This window comes from Phragmites australis, chromosome 11 (assembly GCF_958298935.1).
Source record: "Phragmites australis chromosome 11, lpPhrAust1.1, whole genome shotgun sequence".
NCBI lineage: Eukaryota > Viridiplantae > Streptophyta > Magnoliopsida > Poales > Poaceae > Phragmites > Phragmites australis.
In genome coordinates this window covers 32,046,481-32,067,532 of record NC_084931.1, presented here as the reverse complement: position 1 = coordinate 32,067,532, position 21,052 = coordinate 32,046,481, and the positions used below count along the sequence as shown (strand labels likewise).

Here is a 21,052-nt window from a genome sequence, read left to right as displayed (position 1 = left end):
TTCTCAAGCCGCCAAATTCAGTCGGTCGGCACATAGCAGACCAAGCCAAAGAACTGTGGCCTCCAGACATTGCTTTGTCACCAGCCCAAAGGAAAGCTTTCCTAATTCTGTCAATCTCTTTGATCACCCAAGGCGACACCTTAATGGCGATGAGAGTGTGAATAGGAGTTGAAGATAGAACCATCTTGACGAGAGTGGCTCTACCGGATTTTGAGATTAGCTTTGCCTGCCAAAGAGGAAGTTTGGAAGTGACCTTGTCCACGGTCGATCGGAGGTGAGATTTGCGTAGTCGGCCAGTAGATAGAGGAACCCTTTAGATATTGAATTGGAAATGCAGTCAATCCACAAGGAAGATTCTCCTGGATAGCCGCCAAATCATCTTCGGTGTAGCATATCGGAACCACCTCGCATTTGAGAATGTTTGTTTTGAGGCCAGAAGCTGCCCCGAAGAAGTGGATAATGGCCAAGTGTGCTTGGATGTCCCGTGGTGTTGGCGACAGGAAAAGGACTGCGCCATCCGCATAGAGGGAACAATGGTGCAAAATCAAATCGTGGCCCACGATATTAAGGACGCCAACATCACCAGCCTTAGAGAGGATACGGGCGAAGATGTCCATCACCAACACAAAGAGGAAGGGGGATAGTGAATCGCCCTGCCTCAAACCCCTAGCATGTTTAATAGTCGGCCCGGGAGCGCCATTGAGGAGAATCCTAGTTGAAGAAGATAACAGGATTCTCTCAATCCAACCGCACCAGCAATTGCCAAACCCCCAAGCCCGAAGAACTTCCAGAAGGAAAGCCTAGTTCACGGAGTCAAACGCTTTGAAAATATCCAGTTTGAGCAAGATTTTGGAGCGCTTGGACTTCTTAAGCAGCCTGGTAGTAGAATGCACCAATTTAAAGTTGTCATGGATCGATCGTCTGGCAATAAAAGCACTTTGGTTGCTCGAAATCATAGAGGACAACCGCGGAGCGAGCTGTAGAACCATCGCCTTGGTGATAAGCTTATCGACGTTGTGAATAAGGCTTATTGGCCTAAAATCGGAAGGCAACGATGCCTCCAACTTCTTCGGCAGCAAGGTGATGAGAGCGATGTTAAGGCGCTTGAGCCCCCTTCGGTCGCCTAGCAACCCGATGAAACTCCACGGAGAACCTGTCCAGTCTGGGTGACTTGTTCAGGGGCAAGCACAAAATGGCATTGAGGATCTCAGCCTCACTGAAAGGGCTGTCTAGGGCTTGCAGGTCCGTCGGTGAGATGCCAACTGCATGGAGATCAATCGAGAATTCTCTGATCGGTGTAGTATCGAAAATTGAGTTGAAGTGGTCAAACAAGGTTTGCTCCATAGACTGCTGGGAGGAGATGGAACCATCAGTCGTGGAGAGGGAAATGATGTTGTTCTTGCGTGCACGGTAATTGGCATAAGAGTGGAATGCATCTTTTAAGCCCTTGTCAGTTGGGCCATACACAATGGTCAAATGAAAGGACCCCTCTAAAGACAAGACCAACATTATGACAAAGAACTGGAGGATTTGGACGACGGTTGGAGTAATAGGCTGTCGATAGGCGACGAGAATGCCGCCCCTTGTCTCGGAAGATGGCAAGTAAGAGTACCCAGAGAACCCAGGGCCACAAACTTTGTTAATCAGGAAATGGTTGAATACATCAAGCTTGGTTTCGAGGAGGCATACAACTGAAACTCTGCGGTCTATGATCAGCGATCGGACGCAGTCCCACCAGGCTTTGCTATTTAGCCCACGGACATTCCATCTTAAGACGTTGCAAACTTCCATGTTAGGTGAGTACAACGGTAGGCAAGCGCCCTAACAATCCGGGCCCTCGGCATCGGGGACGACAGCGATTGCCGCCAGCCCCTGGCCGGGAAACAAGTCCATGATGGCTCGAAGGTGTTGTTCGGAGAGTGGACGTTCGGACAGCTGGATGTAAGCCGGGTGAACCTGTGGCGAGATAGCCTCATTCTCCTTGAGAAGGCCAACCTGGCGCATGAGTAGCAGCTCACCGCGTTTGGAAGGTCTCACGGACGAGAGGCTGGGTTGCACAGCAAGTCTTCGGCTTCTTCTGGGAGATGGAGTCGAGCATGCTATTTGTGTAGTCGCACAAGGAGGCATTGCCAAAGGTGTGGGTATCTCCCACGTCAACCCCTGGATAAAAGAAGCTATTACCGAGTCGGATGTAGTATGCGCAAAGCATCCGTGGAAGGAGGATTGCTGTGTTGATCAGCATTTACATCCTGCAGCCTCATCGTTTGTTTCCTGTTAGCCATCCGACAACTAAGGCGACGACAGCCCAGCCTCGGTAGAGAGCAGCGACCAGCAGGGCGAGCGGATGATCTTCGCACGTGGCCCACTTGGCACGGGCTAGTAAGACTGAAAGTGCATCTAGGCCCCCTATGTGGGTTTTGGATAATTGATGATAAACAATTAAGAGACTAATGAGTTTATTGAGGTTATGAATAGGTTTTAGTCCCATCAATAAAGTTAAAAGGTGTTGGCGTCCCTCAAAAAGAAAAGAGAAGCGTCATGTAGTTACTCATAGATTTGAATTCATTTTATTTTTGAATTTGAGTTTAGGAATGTTGTACTATCAAGAGGGATGTGTGTTGATAGTCTTGAAGATGTCTCAGTGCTCAAAGTACCCTTTTAGATCTAAAAGTTGAGAGACAATCACCCACGAACACCAGGATAGTTGCAAAGTTGTCTAAACCTGGAGTTTCCGGGTTAGCCCGGATACTATGGATTCTAGATAGTAGCACGGAGTCTCCGAGTTAGACTCCGAGCTAGGCTCTTAGTTTCAGCTTGAGTGCTCAACCCGGGGTCTTCGAGTGAACCCGGATACTCCAGATTGTGGACAGTAGCCTGGAGTCTCTGAGTTAGACTCTGAGTCGAGCTCTCGGTTTGGGCTTGAGTGCCTAACCAGGAGTCTTCAGATGAACCCGGATACTCTGGGTCAATACAAAAAGTACTGTAATGGCTAGTTTTGGGGGCTGGGTTTAAATACCACTCTCACCCCCTCCTTCATTAGCTGCTGAGCTGCCGAGCTAACTCGAGATAAATTCATTCATAGCCATTCAATAGCCCCTCCAACTCCTCTAATGCTTTAAATCTTGCTAGATTTTGAGAGTTGAGTTTGGAGAGTGGGATTGAGTGCTAGTAAGCTTAAATCCATTCACTGAGCACTTGAGTTCATCGTCAAGCCGTCGATTCGCGTTCTTTACTCTTAGAGCTTGAAGCTCCTAGACGGTTAGGTGTCGCCCGGAGAGCACCCAAGCTTGTGGAGTGCCCCGAGAAGTTTGTGAAGGTTCTTCTCGCTTCCATAAGGGAAGATGAACTCTTGAGTAAGCATAAGCTCGATCTTCGTGATCGTTTGGTGAGTACAAGGGTTGAAAGAGACCCAGCTCTTTGTAAACACCTCAACGGAGACATAGTGTCGTTTAATCCAAACTTTGAGAAATAAATTCTTGTCTCCTTTACATTCTTGCAAGTTTTTCTTGTTCTAGTTGTTTTGGGGGGTTTGCCTCGATCTACTTGTTTGTGAGATTGTAATTGCAGGTGGTTGGTTAAAAGAAGCTCTTACATCAATTAGAACATGCGGCAACCTTTATATCTAACTAGACTCGCTTAGTTTTGCTCAGTTTTTAATTTCTTGTACAGGTGGGACTATCCGGGTTAGCTCGGAGTCTCCGGGCCCTAGATTCTCCGGATTGAATTGGAGTGTCTGAATTCTGTTAATCCGTTGTGAAGTTTTAGTTTAGTTTTGAAGAATCGCCTATTCACCTCCTCTAGGCGACATCACGTACATTCAAAGACCGAGGCTTCCAGAACATGGGCTCAATGAGTCACGGCCCGGCATGGATATGCGCCGAGGAGTGCGGTCCACGGCGTTTTCGAACGCTGCCAACGATGGAGCAGCTGCCTCAGTCCTAATAAATCCACTGCCCGCGCAGCCCAGATGCCTACGCCATGAATAAACCAACGTAATGGGGCGAGGTTTCACGGGTCGCAGAAGAGGTTGGACAACCTTGCCGCAGGAAATGGCGTCTATTTCTTAGAGTACGACAGACGAATCGAATCTTCTTTTTTAGAACAGGTCCGAGTCAAATAGCAATGATCTCGACAAACATAGGGTCAAGAGCCCTAGACAATAAATTATCACGGGCGCTAGAGCGGACAACCACGGGGTCTGGAGACCCAGTGTGCCACGAGAGGGGAGGGGACTGCACGCAACCAGCATTCACGGGCCTGTCACCATAAAAGGCTTCCACGGACATAGGGTCCAGACACCGTTGTGGTGGGACGTCACAAGCGTTGATGGAGGTTACCATGGGATTCAGGAAACCTACCGGTGACGCGCGGAAAGGAGGCAGCATGCAGCTTGCGTCCGCAGACGATGATAAGTGAGGGAATCACGTCTTGGACGACGCGCCACGGAAAGATCCAAATTTGATGCTCGCAGAGTCCGAGGGAGGGAGGAGGACATTGGCCACCCAGCGGACGTCGTGGCCAAGCACATCGCTTGACACAGTCGTGTGCCCGACAGCCATACAAGGCAGTGGCAAGAATGCTAACCGCCTCCCCGGAGGAAGGCCATACCGTCCCATGCCACTGGCCGAAGGACCATCACCGTCTCCATCCTCGGACGGAATGGACCCCTCACTGGTAGAGGACGATGGGAGGCGAAACTTGGCCAAATAGATTAGTCGGATGGTGATGTTGTAACGCAGGGATTTCATCTCCATGATGTAGGGTTCCAGGTTACGAAAAGCTACTAAAGGAGGGGGATCATCGTAGGAAACAACGGAGGTAGGCTCCATCACCTCCATGACAACCTCGTCGGGGATGCTCTCAGGCGAGTCGCACCAAGCAACAACACGGAGGGTTGTAAGGTCAGTCTAGTCTGCTAAGGCAGTCACGTCCTCAAGCCGCTCGACCCAACAATGGCGACTAAGAAGGTGTTGGGTTGTGGGGACGAACCAAGTGTGTGGTGGTATGCCATGCAGAGCGACGACAACCCTGTAAGGAAGGTTTTCGGCAAAAGCAGATGCCAACCTTGTCTATGGGGAAAAAAACCACATGACCCCCACCGGTGAAGGCCGCCTGCTAGCGGTGTGGATGCAGTCCCGCGCAGCCTGGGAACGGCAGACAATGAGAAAGTTCTCGGGGTAGAAGGACTTGACGTTGAACTCCTTCGCAGAGACGCCGAGGGCACCCGGTATATGATTGTAGATGTCACGTGTCTGGACACCCAGTCTAGCACGATCAGTGTAAGCAAGAATTGCCCAGCATAGACGACTCTCCTCCGAGGAGAAAGCATCAAACCATGGGACCACACAACACTTAGGCGCCGCCACAGGGGCCTGAGCAACAACGTCCTTGGAGGACTGAGATACGAAGGCACTTGCTCCGATCGGCGTTGGAACCTGCGACGACGAGGGGACCAAAGACGCTGGAGGTGAAGAAGGTGGGGTGGAACCCAAAGCAACCGACCCAGAGAGAGTGGATCCCGCGGAAGAGCCGAGGTGTTTCGGACTGGCCAAGAGCAGAGGCGTGCCAGTCACTGCAGCAGAACCAGACGGTGTAGAGCCGGCCGAAGAGGATAGTCGGAAGATTCGGCGGTGTCGGCCGGAACGCTCGGATCTGGAGGAGCTAGCTCGCGGCCATTTGCAGTCTTTGGCATGATGATGAAAGCCTCTACAGCAGAAGCAGCGGGGAGGAAGACAACAGTCCACCCACCGATGGGACGAGGATAAGCAATTGAGGCACCGCCCGTCGAGTGCTGCATGCAAGCTACGCATAGGCAAAGCAAGGGGAATACGAGCATGGAGGGTTCTCGCTCTCCTCAGACGGCGTCGCCCAGTAACCAGAGTCCACCCATCGTCGTCGTCGGCCACTGGGGGTTGATGGCCATGGAGGCTGGAGGTCGACGAGCCAGGGGCGAGGCCAAACGGGTTGGGAAAAGCCACAACAGACGGGGCTCAAGCCGAGACGACACATAGGCCAAGGGGAGCAACGGCGGGGCGAGCGGCCGACCGTAGATCAAAGGACTCAGCCAGGAGGATGACCTTCCCTTTGGACTCAGCCGGAGGGTTTCTGGCCTTAAAGGTCGAAGGGTAGCGGGCTCGAAGGTGACCGATCAGCCGAGGAGACAGAAAGTGTTGTGTCGCGAAGCCAGCGCTGCACCTTGGTACAACCGGAGAAGCAAGTGCTAGGATGAAAGGGTGGGGCAAGCAGGGATAGGGGAGAAGAGGGTACCATGGCCAAGGACGCGATGGCACCCACAGAGGCGGAGGCAAGCAAGGGGGGCGACGAAGGGTGGGTGAACGCCAGGCTCACGGTGAGCACCGACGGAGAGGGAGAGGTTGGAGGGGAGGGGAGGGAGAGCGAGCCATCAGATTAAAAAATGGCTACCCTAATGTTTTTGTTACCAACCAAATGATCCAAACAACCGCCAATAACGGTTGCGCCCATCCGTTGGGATGCGATGTCTCCCAACAGACTGGATGCCCATTGTGCATGTATACATGTACGTTAAGATCAAGAATGAAAGAGCACTCTTTCACTCGCAATTCCCTCTAGCATTCTTTACTGTTCTGTTGACTTGCAACAGTTTTAAGTTACATCACATATGTACAGCCTAAGTATCGTAAAACGAAAGAAGATATTCCGGGATGATTCGAGTAGAAATTCTTGCAGTCAAATCTATTATAGCTGCTTTCTTCGGAATTTTTGGTGATTCCTCCATGACCACGCAAGCAAGAAAATCACGAGTGCTATACTGACCGAGCTCCAAAAGATGATCAACCAGGTAGGCATTGGATCATGAAACAGCCCTGGTGAGAATCAGGTGGCTGAATGTTAGGCACACAGATTATGTGCATCGCACGCTCTCGAAAAATGTTAGGCACAGAGTTTGCAAAACATACTTTTTTTCTTCTTTTGAGTAATATACAGCATATCATACACTAAATTGCTAGTGCTATATATGACAAGAAATTTGAAATGAGAAAACTCACCGTGCCCAAACTTCATGCAGATAAGCAGCTCCACTATGCATATAGCCAGAGAGAGCCAACAAAAGGCACCGACCTTCTTCACCGGTTTGCTGAGATGGTCAAAATCATGGCCAAATATCAATAATTCAACATGAAACAGAGTTAAAATGCACTTCCTGCGTACTGTTGCTAAAATGCAGTTCATGTGTACTGTTGCTAAAGTGCAGTTCAAACTCTCTTAAGCTGAGAGGAGAACCTGTCTTGCAAGTAGGAGTTGTACTCGCGAATGGTTGGAATAGCGATCAACCACCAGAGGATTAATCTGTACACGACCAAGGGATTCCTCGGAGGAATCCATAGGCAAAATTTGAGGAAAAATGTGTTAAGCTCCACGGCCATGAAGACGAGGCAGAGGAACAGCACTTGGACGAACCGCAATGGACCCATGAAAGGATGCCACTGATCCTTGTCCCATTGAGCAGGGGTGAACTGGCTCAGTGATCGTTTCACCTGCAGGTCGAAGGGAGAGAGTAAATGTTTGTAAACTTTGTGCAAACAAGTATCAAACTAGTCTACCGGCTGCACCATTGAGGCTTAAGTTTCACTATCAATTTCACACTAGGAATTCTCAAATAAAATGTTTAGCTAGCTATGTCAAGGCAAATAATTCTTTCCTGGAGTAACAACATAATAGAATTATATCTGTTCGTGTTTATAACCTTGATTTATGTCATCGTTCGATTAGAAATATTCGTTCAGAAACAAATTCAACCTCCTTGAAGTTCTATTTCTTGGGCTAACAGAAAAAAAAACAGTCAAAATAGCGACAATAGCTAGAGAATGACAAGGTGGCTCTTGTGACTCTTGGTCCTATGATACAATAGCCTGATTAACAAGTTTGGTTGTCTGAAACAGGTGCAACTATTCACATGTGGGTACAGTTCATAAGATGACAGTGCATATAGAATTGTATGCAGATAAATAAATTGTAGAGAAATTTTAGGGCTCAATAATGACAAACGGCAGATTTGGACAGCGCAACAGGAAAACCTCACGTGTTGTCTGGCATCTCACATGCAAGAAGTCAAATCAATTTACTTTTGCTCAGTAAACTGCATTGTTTTGGACTATCCTTTGGCAAGAGGCTGTCCTAACTCGGAACAGTATCAATGCAGTGTGATTCTTATGAAAAACGCAAGCAAGGAAAGCTTGACAAGTACAGGTGATCTGGGACTCTGGGCCATGATAGTAAAAGAGCAGTGTAAAAGAAAAGGGATGCTCATCTAATTAGAATCTGTTGTAGATGCTACCACTGTTCTGTTTTACTTGTTTCAGAAATCAGCAGTATATAAAATATATTTGTTCATTATTTTTCCTGATCATATGTTGGAAAAGACAAACAAATAATAATGGCATGAAAGTTTTTTTTATCGGAAATAAACTAATACCACTACCATGCGAAGTATAACTACTTTTTTATACTAGTGCTGAAAGTTTTGGAAGTTTGATACAATGCATTCTAAAAGAACATCTATTTAGAAACGTAGGTCGTATCTATACAGCGATCAACTTGTGACAAAAATATCCAACTATAAAATGGAGAAACCATTTGTCTGTATTTTCAGTGAACATACCTTACCCATGATGCTTGTCTGGCGGCTCAGTCCAACCCATTCGTATGTTTTGCCATCAAAATAACGGACTGTGTGCATTCCCGCCCAAATACCTGAACCGTTATAGCAGCATTTCAGCGAAGGCTAGCTTTACCTGAACAAAGGATAAATCATGGCATACTCATCGCCAAATAGGCTGTGTGCCCCTGATGGTGTAGAGGCCGGAACTTTTCCCAATGTATAAAAAAGTGCACATCGCCAAATAATCTCATAATTTTTCCAGCAACTCTTCTTAATACCCAAGGCCATGAGTATTCAACAAGCTAAAGATTCTTGATTTGTTCAATAGAAAGTTTTACTTTCTAGTTTCTAGACATCGAGTGCCAGGACATTAAATATACTAGTCAAATAACGCGATGTCAGCAGTATGTCAAACATATGGATACACCACACTAATATCTTCAATATTATCATGTTGCAGTTGATAGGATCCGATGCAAAGAAACTCTATCAAATCATGCAAATGGAGAACAAGTCGATTACTTTAATCCGCTTAATTCTAATTTACTGAAGAACTTTGGATCACATCAATATCAGCAAGGTAACCGAAAGGTATGAATCATGAACATTAACTGTCTTCAAATGTCTCACCAAACCAATTGCAGATCAAGATATCCAAGATAATGCTATCCCACCAACACTCATTAAAGTTTGGCAGCATATGTCTGAAAGTAAGCTGCAAGAGGTCATAGTAAGCATAATTCCTTTTTAAAGAGACTACGAGTAGAAAAAAGATAACGTTTTTTTTTTTTTGGCAAGAAGGCATCCAGACCTAACCTCCATTAGCTCAAAGCCAATTGACAAAACCCAAAGAAGAAGTTGATTTCGTATCATTACAGCTTTGCCCCACCACCCCAGGATATGGGCAATAACGAATTCATCAAACAAAGTATCCTATACATAATTCAAACAGACCAATTTAATAGAGTAATCACAGTGATGACAATAAAAGCATGTGCATCTCCACAGAATAGGAAGGTTCATATGGAAAATCATACATAAATATTTATGAACTTGTTTTTAGGGTTTTCTGGAACATACAGACGGCAATCAGATCCATACGATTTTTCTGGCAATTCTGCATTAGGATAGATAAAGTTTTGTTAGCGCAACTTTCCGAAAAATAATCTGATGTTCACTGTGAAACTATTTAAGGCGGATATTTTACCAACTCCAAGATCAGGGTGAAGGTGTTTCATGAACTGCCGAGCATCGTCACGATTCTGGAAAACGAACAACAAATAAGAATCACAGCATTAGATAATCAAGATGCCGTTAATTTACCCAGAAGCGTCAAAATGAATCAAGTCACTTGGACATAGAAGATGCCAACAGAGTAACTCCAACCGCGGATGTGGCTAACCTGGAAAAGAAGAAAGGTAAGAGCAACCAGGTAAACGACAGCCAGCCCATGCACCAGGCGCCAGACAGCAGGATGAGGCCTGATAAGTATCCTGTGATAAAATTGCCAGGGCGCTGAATTAGTATCGTCCAAAAATATCATCATGTTGCTCACTACAGATGTGCAATAGATTTATCTAAAATGAGTACGGACTGTGATGCAGTATTATCAAGTCAGGGTGATAGAAGACAAAAAAAATTAAGTACAAACAGGGAGAGAATGCCACTGGCACTGGGTCTCTCTACTTGGTTTGGCCACTGCCAACAGCCTGATGAACGATATGCACTACACAACTGTGGCTTGAGGAGGTAATGCTGGTCCCACTTAAGGTCTTAAGCAACATGACAAACGATAAGCGCCGCACAAATACAGCTCCAATGTTTCATTAACATAAAAAAGGACGAAAATTTACTCACGTTGAAGGTGCTTGAAGCGTGCAGTAGGCAAGGAAGACTGCAATCATAGCCCAGACACCCCTGGAAGGTTTTAGTAAGAAGATGAGTCAGTATCACTCACTCTCTCCAATCATTGTGCAATGCTATGATGTAAGGAGCTGAGTGCAAAAGGCAGAGCATCAGAATGGAAAAGTGGCCTGATTCTTTACAGATAAATTTGGAAAAGATGAAAAATAGCCAGATCTTTTTTCAGAGATAAAGATATTCATTTTGAGTTCGAAAAGTTCAATACATCCTAAACAAGGTACTAATAAAATCTATAGAGCAGCAATACCTCTTTATAGATGTCACGCTGCTGTGACAAGCAGCGCCTTCTGGATCGAGTGCTCCACTTGCCCAGCTGAAAGGGAAGAAGAATTGAACCTGAGGTCAGATCAGTTGGAACCACGAGAAAGTGAAAAGGAGAACGCCCCACATTTCTTCAGTACGGTTGGTATAAATCGCTCGACAGCCTACAAGTTACTGAATTGCTTGTCTCGCGTGACACATCTATGGGATAACTTGTGACTCGGGCTAGACAACTAATGGTTGCTGGTTAGATTTAGCTCTAAGCTTCATTGGTATCTTCCTCGCATGAAGCAACAGTAACAAAGTTCTTGATGAGCCCATTCTCTCCTTTTATTTTACTAAATAGAACTGAAAATAATCCTCTCATGTAATTTGCACTTGCTAAAACGAGGTGTAACAGAGCCCAAGCAAACATAATATTTCAGACAAATTTTGTCGAGCAAAATTTCAGACAAATTTTGGCATGAGATACATGGACAGGACTCTGGTTCTCCTCAGCCACTCGCAATTTTGGCAGGAGATACATGGACAGGACTCGGGCTAGACAGCTAATGGTTGCTGATTAGATTTAGCTCTAAGCTTAATGGTATCTTCCTCGCATGAAGCAACAGTAACAAAGTTCTCGATGAGCTCATTCTCTCTTTTTATTTTACTAAAAAGAACTGAAAATAATCCTCTCATGTAATTTGCACTTGCTAAAGCGAGGTGTAAGAGCCCAAGCAAGCATAATATCTCAGACAAATTTTGGCATGAGATACATGAACAGGACTCTGGTTCTCCTCAGCCACTCATATTTGACTCACCAACCATCTATCATGCTTCAATCACGCAAAACCTCGATGCTTTACACAAATTGAATAAATTTCCAACCCAAAAAATCCTTTTAGAAATAGGAAAAAGAAAAGAAAACCACAAGAGACACGACTGACTTTCGACTCTGACACTGTTCAAGCACCTGGTAGCCCTGGCTGCTCTTGTACTTCCCAAGCACACCCTTTTCTTCGAGGCTTTCCGTTATCAGGGCTCGTCTACATAGTTTTGGCTTGGTGATCTAACTATTGTTGGGTTCTTGAGCCTTTTTCTTGTTGTTTCCTTTCATGTAATATAGTCTGGTGATGTTAAGGTTTTTGGACCTTGTAGATGGTTGTGTACCATGTATCCTTTGAATTCGTTTTCTACTTCTTAAACCGGTAAAACTTCCGGCCTCGAGCGGAGTAACACACGGTGGCGAAGGCAAAACGAAACAAGGCTTTCTCTGTACGTGAGGAATAGAGGAGGAGGAGGAATCGAGAACGCTTACATGAGAAGGCAGGCGCCGACGAGGAGCACAGAGATGGTGTGCGGCTTGTAGAGCCACGCCGTCCATGGGTCGTAATCCTCGGCGGCGCCGTTCGTCACCGGCGGCCTCCTCTCCTCGCCGTGCCGCACCCTCTGCTTGGCTTCCATGGCGCGTCAGCGCCCGAATCAAGAGGAACAGCCGAGCCGCTGCCTATCCGCGACAGCAGAAACCGCCGCAATCAACACCTGTCAGAGGCAAGGTACGCAAGCCGCCAAATCAACAAGTCGCAGCACCTGCAGGGACTATGGCCGCACCAAGTCACCGACCATGGATTGCAGTTGCACCAGGAATGAAAAGGGGTGGGGAAAAAACGCAGGCGATTTTACATGCAAAGCAACAGCGTACCGCCGAGCCGCGAAGCCGCGAATTGGGGTTGGAAAGTATTTTAGTCGTGTGGTCGCCAACAAGATACGATAGCGGGAACAGAATTGACGTAAGAGACGGTGGCGCGCGCGCAGATCAGGGAGGGGAAGCTCATGGCCGGGATACACACTGGCGAGTTGGTGCGGGCGCGAGATGGGATGGGCTGCAAGAGGGCGACGCCGAGTCGACGGCGTGAGGAGGAGGAAGAGGAGAAGCAGGGGAGAGGGTGGCGGTCGCGTCTTTAAAAGGGAGGAGAGAGAGCGACGCTAGAGACCAAGACACGAGCTTCCGTTTGTGTCCTGCGCAACTCCGCTCCGGGTTCTTCACACACGGGTTCATCAATTATCAGCGTCATGTTATGGGATTTAGAAAACAGTAAAACTGTATAAAAAAATAATCTTATCAAAATAAACATATAAAAGACCGAAACATTTAACTATCATACAAAATAATTAAAAATAAACATATAAAAAACCAAAACATTTACATATCATACAAAATAATCAGAAGTATAGTAATCCAACCAGAAAAATACATAAAAATTGAAACATAAAAAATTAAAAAGTATGATTATCCTACCAAAATAAAAACATAGAAAATCAAAATATTTACATATCATCAAAAAATAAAAAATGTGACGGATAAAATCATAAAACTATCATATTCCACCAAAATATAGATACAAGGATATATAATTTACAAATCAGCATTTTTTAAGTTTGCTTCAAAATCGATATATGAAATATATGAATGTTACAGATAACCCGTGTTTCCCTATGCCTGCGGTTTGCACGTAACGCGACGCGTCGCAGCTGCGGCGCCGCTCGGGCTCGGGAACCGGCATGCACCGCCGAAATCAGGAAGCCGGCCGTCCCGGCTGCCCCCTCGGGGTGCCCGATCTGTACCCCCGACGCTCTGGCAGGGTCCCGGCTTCATGGGCTGGCACCCCGGTACTATATTATTCGTGTAGGCCTCCAACTACTTTTGTTTCTTGTATTTGTGTGCTTCTACCCCAAATCTAATCTCCGGGTACCATGTGGCTTGTGATGCACGTATTTAGGCAGGGGTGAAACTAAAACGTAAATAATGATGTTCTTATATACATAATCTACAGTAAATATTAGTTTTATAACTTAATTAACTCTAATACACATATAATCGAAATAAGACAATTACTATTAAAATTTTCATTTATTCTGATGCCAGTACACATGATACCTCTATCTAGCTTTGCTCATGTTTGGGTGCCGGCGGGTGGCTACTCAAAGTAGGCGACGGTATGGCACCGAGTTTTACGGATGATATATATTGGTTCCCAAACAAGCCTTTACCATTGAAGGTGTCTGTATTTGGTGCTTGTCTGATCTTGCTGGTTCGGTTTGGCATATCCTTAGTTTACCATATGAACTCCGATATTATTGGGCAATATTTTGTTTTGCATGTATTTAGGTTCTGTTTATTGGGTTTTTATTTTTTATTTTTCTGAAAAGTTATATTTTTATTTGTCTAAAAAAACTATTTTTAAAAATATTCTATTAGTTTTTACAATAAATTTTTGTCTTCTTAATACATAGCTTTTCATAAAAATATCTCTTAACGAGTTTCTCAGCTTTAATTTATTTTTCTCAAAAGCAGACTCTTCTACTTCTAAAATCTCGTTCGTTCTGGCTTATGACTTCTAGCTTCTGACAACAGCAAAAACAAATCAGAAACAGGAAACAAATAGAATCTTAGTATTTTTGTTGCTAGTTTTTGGACAATTTGTGGATAACCAGATATATCAAATTTACGCACATGTTAGCAACTGAAATAGAGGCGTAAACTGAACAACCAAAGCTCATTGTACTTTGGTGTGCTAGACTTTGCCTTCTGTCTAGAGAAAAACTGCAACCTGGTTCAATAAACAAGATTGGTTGAGTGTAGTTGTAGGACTAGTATGTACGTGTATTAGGTGTGTGTGAAATGGGTGCATGTGTGTGAAGGGTGAGTGCGCGCGTTCATGTTCAGATACTACAGCTGTATTTAGTGATGAAGAGTAAAAAAAAAAAGATTGGCTGAGATATTTTATTACATTATTTTATTTTAAAAAAGGTAAACATGATCAGGACACCTTCGGCGATGACTGCCCAAACGTAACTTGCTTAACGACAGACCATCCCAATCCTTTTCTTATTCCGTTCCCTTTATTTTCTCGTATGTCTAATAGTTTTCTTTCGAAAAAATTTATAAAGGAAAACAAGAGGAAATACTATTCCGAAGATAATGACTTTAATAATCTGTTTATGACGAAAATTGTGAAAAACTATTAAAACGCTGAAGTGAACGAAAATCCGTTCGCGATAGAATTCTGGTAAAAAAAAACTCCCTTAAGAATGGTTTTATAGAACGCATGAAGAATATTGTTTTCTAATAGCGCTCTTACTTGCACCAGAATGTAACAAAATTGTTAGGATTTGCCACTCCATTCGCCAGGGTTGGAGAACTTGTCATTCAATATGACACCAACGTGGTGGACTAAATAAGAGAAGAACGATAAGTGGCAAATCCTGTAACCCACTCATTGGGTGGAAAATACAAAATTCTCAAAACAAAAATAAGAAATAAATAAGAAGAAGCAGCAGGAGGAGAAAGGAACGGCGTAAATAGTTAAGAAGTGACTTTGTTTATTTACTATTTTGTTCATAATCATTGATTCAGAAAATTCTACATGTCATTTACATAAGTGGTATTATAATTAAAATGATCAATATTCTAAGACCACGTCCAATCATTTTTCTTCGGCGACTAAATTTTTGTTGTGAAGAGATTTTTGTTTCCTTCAATGCTTCAACAGTTTTCCTTCACGATTCTTTTTACCATAGAATTTTCAGGTCATTCCTTTTAGGGCGGGATTCTCTCTTCTTTCACTTCGCGATTCCTCTTGAATTGAAGCTGTTGGAGATGAGAGAAAATAAAGGGAATGTGAACGGAGAAGGGAATCGGGAAGGGAACAAAATTAAGGGAATATGGTTGGAGATAGTTTTAGCGCTACAACGATTTTTCTTCACGGTTTCCGTTACGAAGAGATTCTCAAAGTCATTCCCTACAGGACGGGATTATCTCTACTTTCCTTTCGCGATTCCGCTCGAAAGAAAACTGTTGAAGATGAGAGTAAATAAAGGGAATGAGAATTAGAAAGAAAATTGAGAACAGAACGAAATAAAGGAAATATGGTTGGAGATGATGTAAGTGACAAAGTCATCAATTTATTCACTTGTCTAAGAGCGCGACACGGAGGGACAGAGATTGCAGAGCTTCCGTTCGTACGCGCGCACGGCGGGTTGAAGGGGAGAAGCTCGCCGCTGGCGTACGATCCGCGGCCTGCGCAATCCTGGCCGTGCAGTCAACCCCCCACGCGCACTCGAAAGACTTTCCGCTCGGCACACGCGCGGTTGTCTGGCGCCACACCGCTGGGCGCCCGCGCGGCGCCGATGGCTCGCGCGCCAGGCGGGTCGCCGAAGCGAGCGCGGGCAAGCTGACAAGGCCGCACGGGCTCGGGACGCTACGGGCGTCCGGGTCCGGCCGGCCGACGGCCGTGCCAATTTGACCGGCACGAGGGCCGATCCGAGCAGGACATTTGGTAGTTGTGTCACCTCACCTAACACGATGGTGTGTGCTTTTGGTCCAGTCATTGTTGCGTCCCCCTGCCTGTCGTTGGTAACAGGAACGGGGTTCGACAGTTTAACTGTTCCTGACGAAGAAAAGACCGGGCTTGATGCTCTGTTCCGGACGTGCGATATTCCCAGACTCGAGTGGAAATTCAGCTGTTCGCATGGAACTTGTGCTCCTAAACCAGTGTTTTTACTGTTTCGACGCTCTGTTCGGTAGAAGTTTGGAGATACTCTCAAGTTCGAGATACTAGTAGATAGAATAGAACATGTATAGCATGATCGAGTCGTACTAAACAGACGTTAAAATTCATAATTCATTATGCACGGATGGATAGATCGGTAGATGTATGCCATTATTTTGCTAATGAAGCTGTACTACATCGATAAAGCTCTGGTCCCAGTCACTCAACGACACACGTTGGTTCCTTCCTGATAACAGCTAGTAGGTATTCTTCGCTGCTTTGGCATCAGATTCTTCTCTTCTGCAGAGTAGGGGACCCTCACGCTGTTTTCTACCACCATTGGAAATTTAGACGAGTGATCTCGTTCGCCAAGCCAAGGTCATACCTGACACTTGTCGTCTGGCCCTGAGCCGGTAAATTATACTACTTCTGGATGCAGGTCGTGTATAATTTACTTTGTCAAATCCAACAAACTTTTGGATGCCGATTGTCTATAATTTCGAAACGGGACCGATACCAACAACAATGGGACCGCGAGGATTTTGTTGCATCAAGGATTCTACACGGCACTAGCACATGAAGATTAAGAACCATCGGATCTGGACCACAGCACGCACGAACACAAGGCACCAGCACGCAAGGAACAGGATCGTGTTCGAGGATGCCAACGATGTTAGGAAATTAATTATCAACGAAAGTAACTGATTTATCTACTAAGGTGATACATATAATCACAAATAATATAAGAGATATGATATTTATTAACGAGATTTAGTCGAAATCTACATCTCCATAGTATGACCACGGCCACCCCTCCTCAACTAGTAACATCGGTTGCTTCCAAGGTCTCGACAGAACCGCTGTCGGCTCTTTGCAAACCTATCACTATCGTCATAGTTACAAACAGTGTCACTCCTCTCATATTTATAAGAAGATCTGATTACAACAATCCTACTATGATTCCACTTAGATTCCTACTAGATTCCAACATATACCGTTAATAACACTTCAAATCATATACGTAACCAACTCCGTATAATTATTCGACACATATCCAATAAACTCCACCTTAGCGAATAATCTACCACTTTGAAGCCGTCAATCGTGAACCTCTCTGTACACCGGACTTGAGTTGTCGTCTTTGTCGCTCAACGAGAGCTGCCCGATAAATTTTACTCAAACACAACATCTTCCAAAGATTGTTATCCCTATAACTTCAGACTCTGATTCTACCTGCAACTGAGCATATTTCTTTTCTATCAACATAGTCTCTTCGAGCGAAATCAGATTCCTGTTTAGCCTTAAGACATATGTTTGACTCCATGAAACACGTAAATCCATAATAAATTTTGATTTTGATAGTCACTACCTAATTGAAGGAAAAGAAGAGCAGAATGACTTGAAGAATGTCAAAATAGGTTGTTCATACATATATAGGCTACTCATCCATGGTTGTTGTGATAATGAAATTTATCTGAAACAGAACAAATCAACAAAGGATTGTGCAAGAGCAACAAACTCTGACATTACTTAAAATTAATGCATGAAAGTAGATAGGAATCCTGCATAATGCAACTATACACATCATTTCCTACTTTTTGGCTGGTCGGTGGTGGACTAGCGGATAAACTTCTGATGCAACTCTGTAGATATGCACTTGCATTTGGGAGTTGGGACTCCTCGACGAGCTCAAAAACACATACATCATTCTCCTTCAAATTATTGCCCAGGGCAAATGCACTCCAACCACCATAGAAAGTAGCAATGTTTCTGTAGCTTGAGTACAGACAATTAACTTGCCATTGTTTTCCATCTTGATTATGCAAGGTTATATTCAAGTTCATTTTTGGTAGATGCTCCCTCGCAAACTTGCATGGGATGTGCTGCAATTTACGCATCAGAAGCATGTAAGGAGACAACACTCACAACTTTCTCTTAAAGACTGAAATACAACATTTTCTTAAGAAACAGATAATGAAAACCAAATGTAAAAATATATTTCTACTTGTAATGACAACATGGGTAATGGTATGGCAATGACACCTAATAGTATAAGCAATATCCACGTTGAACAAATTTGGCACCAAAAAATTAGATATATTTTCACTTCTAATAGTGCAGTGAGGGAAAAAGCTATTTTACCAAGTATGATCCCGCAGCATATGCCCACTTCATTTTCAGTAGAAAAAAAGGCTTCTCAGATTTGAATTCCTTTGCGTTTTGAAGAGTTTTTTCTTTTTCTTCTTCTGTTATAGGTCATCGTGACGGTGTTATTTTTGGGATTCTCTGAGGCTTTATAACAACTGAAAAGAACAACAACAAGTTTGTTCACATATCTTGCTAATACAAATAAGTAACTATAAACATTATTTCCTACGTGTGCGCACGTGGGAGAGAGATGAAGCTGCAATGCATTAGATAATGTCACAACACAAATAAAAAAGGACAACTAACTGAAGTCGTTTTCAATGCATCAAAAGCGCATAATATGCCTTGAAAATTTTTGCCGTAAAAAGAGTGATTTGCGTAGCTGTTTGAGGAAATATTTCACTATAACTAGCTATCATGACACTCAATGAACCTGGTTTAAAATCTGAAATAGACATTTATGCATATGCACATTTAGATAGTAGATGCATCAGAATCCACAAATCCATTCTTTATAAACAAGGGCTTAGCTAAAAACAAATTGTCTTAGTCTACAATTAGGACATTTTGCTTTGCTTGCATAAGCATATATTACCACGCATGCAATGCAGTGATAATTGCTATAAAATATTGCTTCAGTATCTTATAAAAAAATTGATTTTAAAATACTTCATTCACTGCTACTGTATTGAAATTCTTGCTGAATATCAAGGTCTATTTTGTTTTCTGAAGCAAGATGCAATCTAACAAGATACTCACTTAGTGACAAAGTAGATGTCACTTTAAACCCATGCATCCAAACTTATAAAACTTTCACTAACATTGAAAAAAATATTGTTTGCATAAAACATATATTTTTATATTTGTCATAAAAAATACTTCCATAATGGTATATTTGTATAACCTTTTATATTATCATATAATACGAAAAAATGGTCAAACATGTATAAAGGAGATATAAGCCTGCAACAATATTTATTAAATACTCAATATGTTTCTTTTTATAAGGCATGCATGCATTTAAATTTTTAACTTTGTGATATTTGACCAACAATTAGTTTAATATGTAGATTTTGTGAAAAACAATATCGAACCATTGGATTCATATTTGAAAGTACTACAAGAGAAACAACGATCAAAATCTATTTTTTTAATACCACATAGAGTCAAATTATACCTTTCTTTTTGAAATGGATGAAGTAATAGGATGACATACATCAACAACAATTTGCTTTTAAGATGCACAATTCCTTTCCATGTTATCACAATCAATTGATGTCGTCACGTTTTGGATAACTCAAACGAAGTATTTCTTAGGAAACTACCTTGTGACTTTTGATGGCCATTCACTCCTTCAATCTTCTTCCTTTCGGTTCCAACATTCTCCACATTAACGATTGCAGCAGTGTTCTTATCTTCTTCATCTAGAAATGATACACAATCAAAATCATTTTTGGACTGCAAGCTACCAAGACACATATTATACAAAAAAAATGTTTTTTTAAAGATGCATAACTACCTTTTATACTTATACATCCATTCGCTGATGTCACCTTTTGCCTGCCTAATGTAGTCTTTTTCGATGAATGCTCATTGAAATTTTCATCATTCACTCTAGTCTTCTTACTCTGGGTTTGAGCACTCTGCCCAAGAGGAAAAATGGGCACATTTGAATTGCGGACCACAATCATTTTCTCATCATTGTCATCTTCTTGATCTATAACTATTACTGGCACCTTTGATAGCTAACTACAATGATGCTCACATCGTTGTCATCTTCTTGCTCTATAATTGCCATCGATGCCTTTGGATTGCCAATTGCATCCATGCTCACATCTTTGCCATCCTCTTGCTCTATAACTTCCGTTGGGCAAGAAACAAAACATGACTTCTTCCCACATGCATAGAATCAAACACTGTCACTGAGAATCGTGAGCAGCCATCATACTAGAATAACAAAAAGTCGCCAACCTTGATGGAATGATAACTAACACACTCTTTTCACCCATGTTCAAAGCACAATCGTCCAGACCTCGATACCAATTGAGTGTGCCATATATTCCCACTTGGACCTTTTAGGGCAATCTTTCCAAGAGGCTCATTTTGAATGTGTTGATGAAATGCAAATGGAATTGTCTATATAATCCATGTTAAGAATTAGTTAGCAACATGAACTACCCATATCATTTGATGTTAGCTTAAATTTAGTAAACAAATTACATTGTTCATAAACCACTTACTACCATATTAATTGGGCAAACTCAATTTGGGGATGTATTGTCAACAAAAAAAATGGCATGGAAAGTAATTTCCTAAATTAGTTAGGTTGTTATAAATATTAATAACTAACTATAAAGTTTGCATTTGGAAATCCAAGTTCTCAAGCTCTCTCTAATCACAACTCCCATGCATAAATTGTTTTGTGCATCTTTGTTGTACCTATGTATCACAATATGTCGAAATAGGATCTCGATAGGAGTAAGGAAATATTATCATGCGACAAGGGATGATATTGTCAACGTCAGGTATGATGAATTTGAAGAAT

General features: G+C 43.3%; 1 protein-coding gene across 2 annotated transcripts; it reads right to left on the bottom strand.

The window, feature by feature from the left end:
• Positions 1-6,553: 6,553 nt before the first annotated feature.
• LOC133885239 (CDP-diacylglycerol--serine O-phosphatidyltransferase 2) lies at positions 6,554-12,826 on the bottom strand. Of its 2 annotated transcripts, none has more exons than XM_062324918.1 (13): positions 12,491-12,826; positions 12,126-12,406; positions 10,812-10,877; positions 10,499-10,558; positions 10,044-10,134; positions 9,849-9,903; positions 9,679-9,758; positions 9,453-9,574; positions 9,272-9,345; positions 8,642-8,733; positions 7,264-7,517; positions 7,029-7,117; positions 6,554-6,845 (listed from the first exon to the last, which is right to left on the bottom strand). In XM_062324918.1, exons 2-13 carry the CDS (start codon positions 12,269-12,271, stop codon positions 6,718-6,720), a joined length of 1,257 nt encoding a protein of 418 aa, XP_062180902.1. In that variant the 5' UTR covers positions 12,272-12,406; positions 12,491-12,826; the 3' UTR covers positions 6,554-6,717. The 2 variants fall into 2 exon arrangements, with proteins under 2 accessions (XP_062180902.1, XP_062180901.1); XM_062324917.1 differs by having other exon boundaries at positions 9,272-9,356; positions 9,458-9,574; positions 12,491-12,824.
• Positions 12,827-21,052: the final 8,226 nt, after the last annotated feature.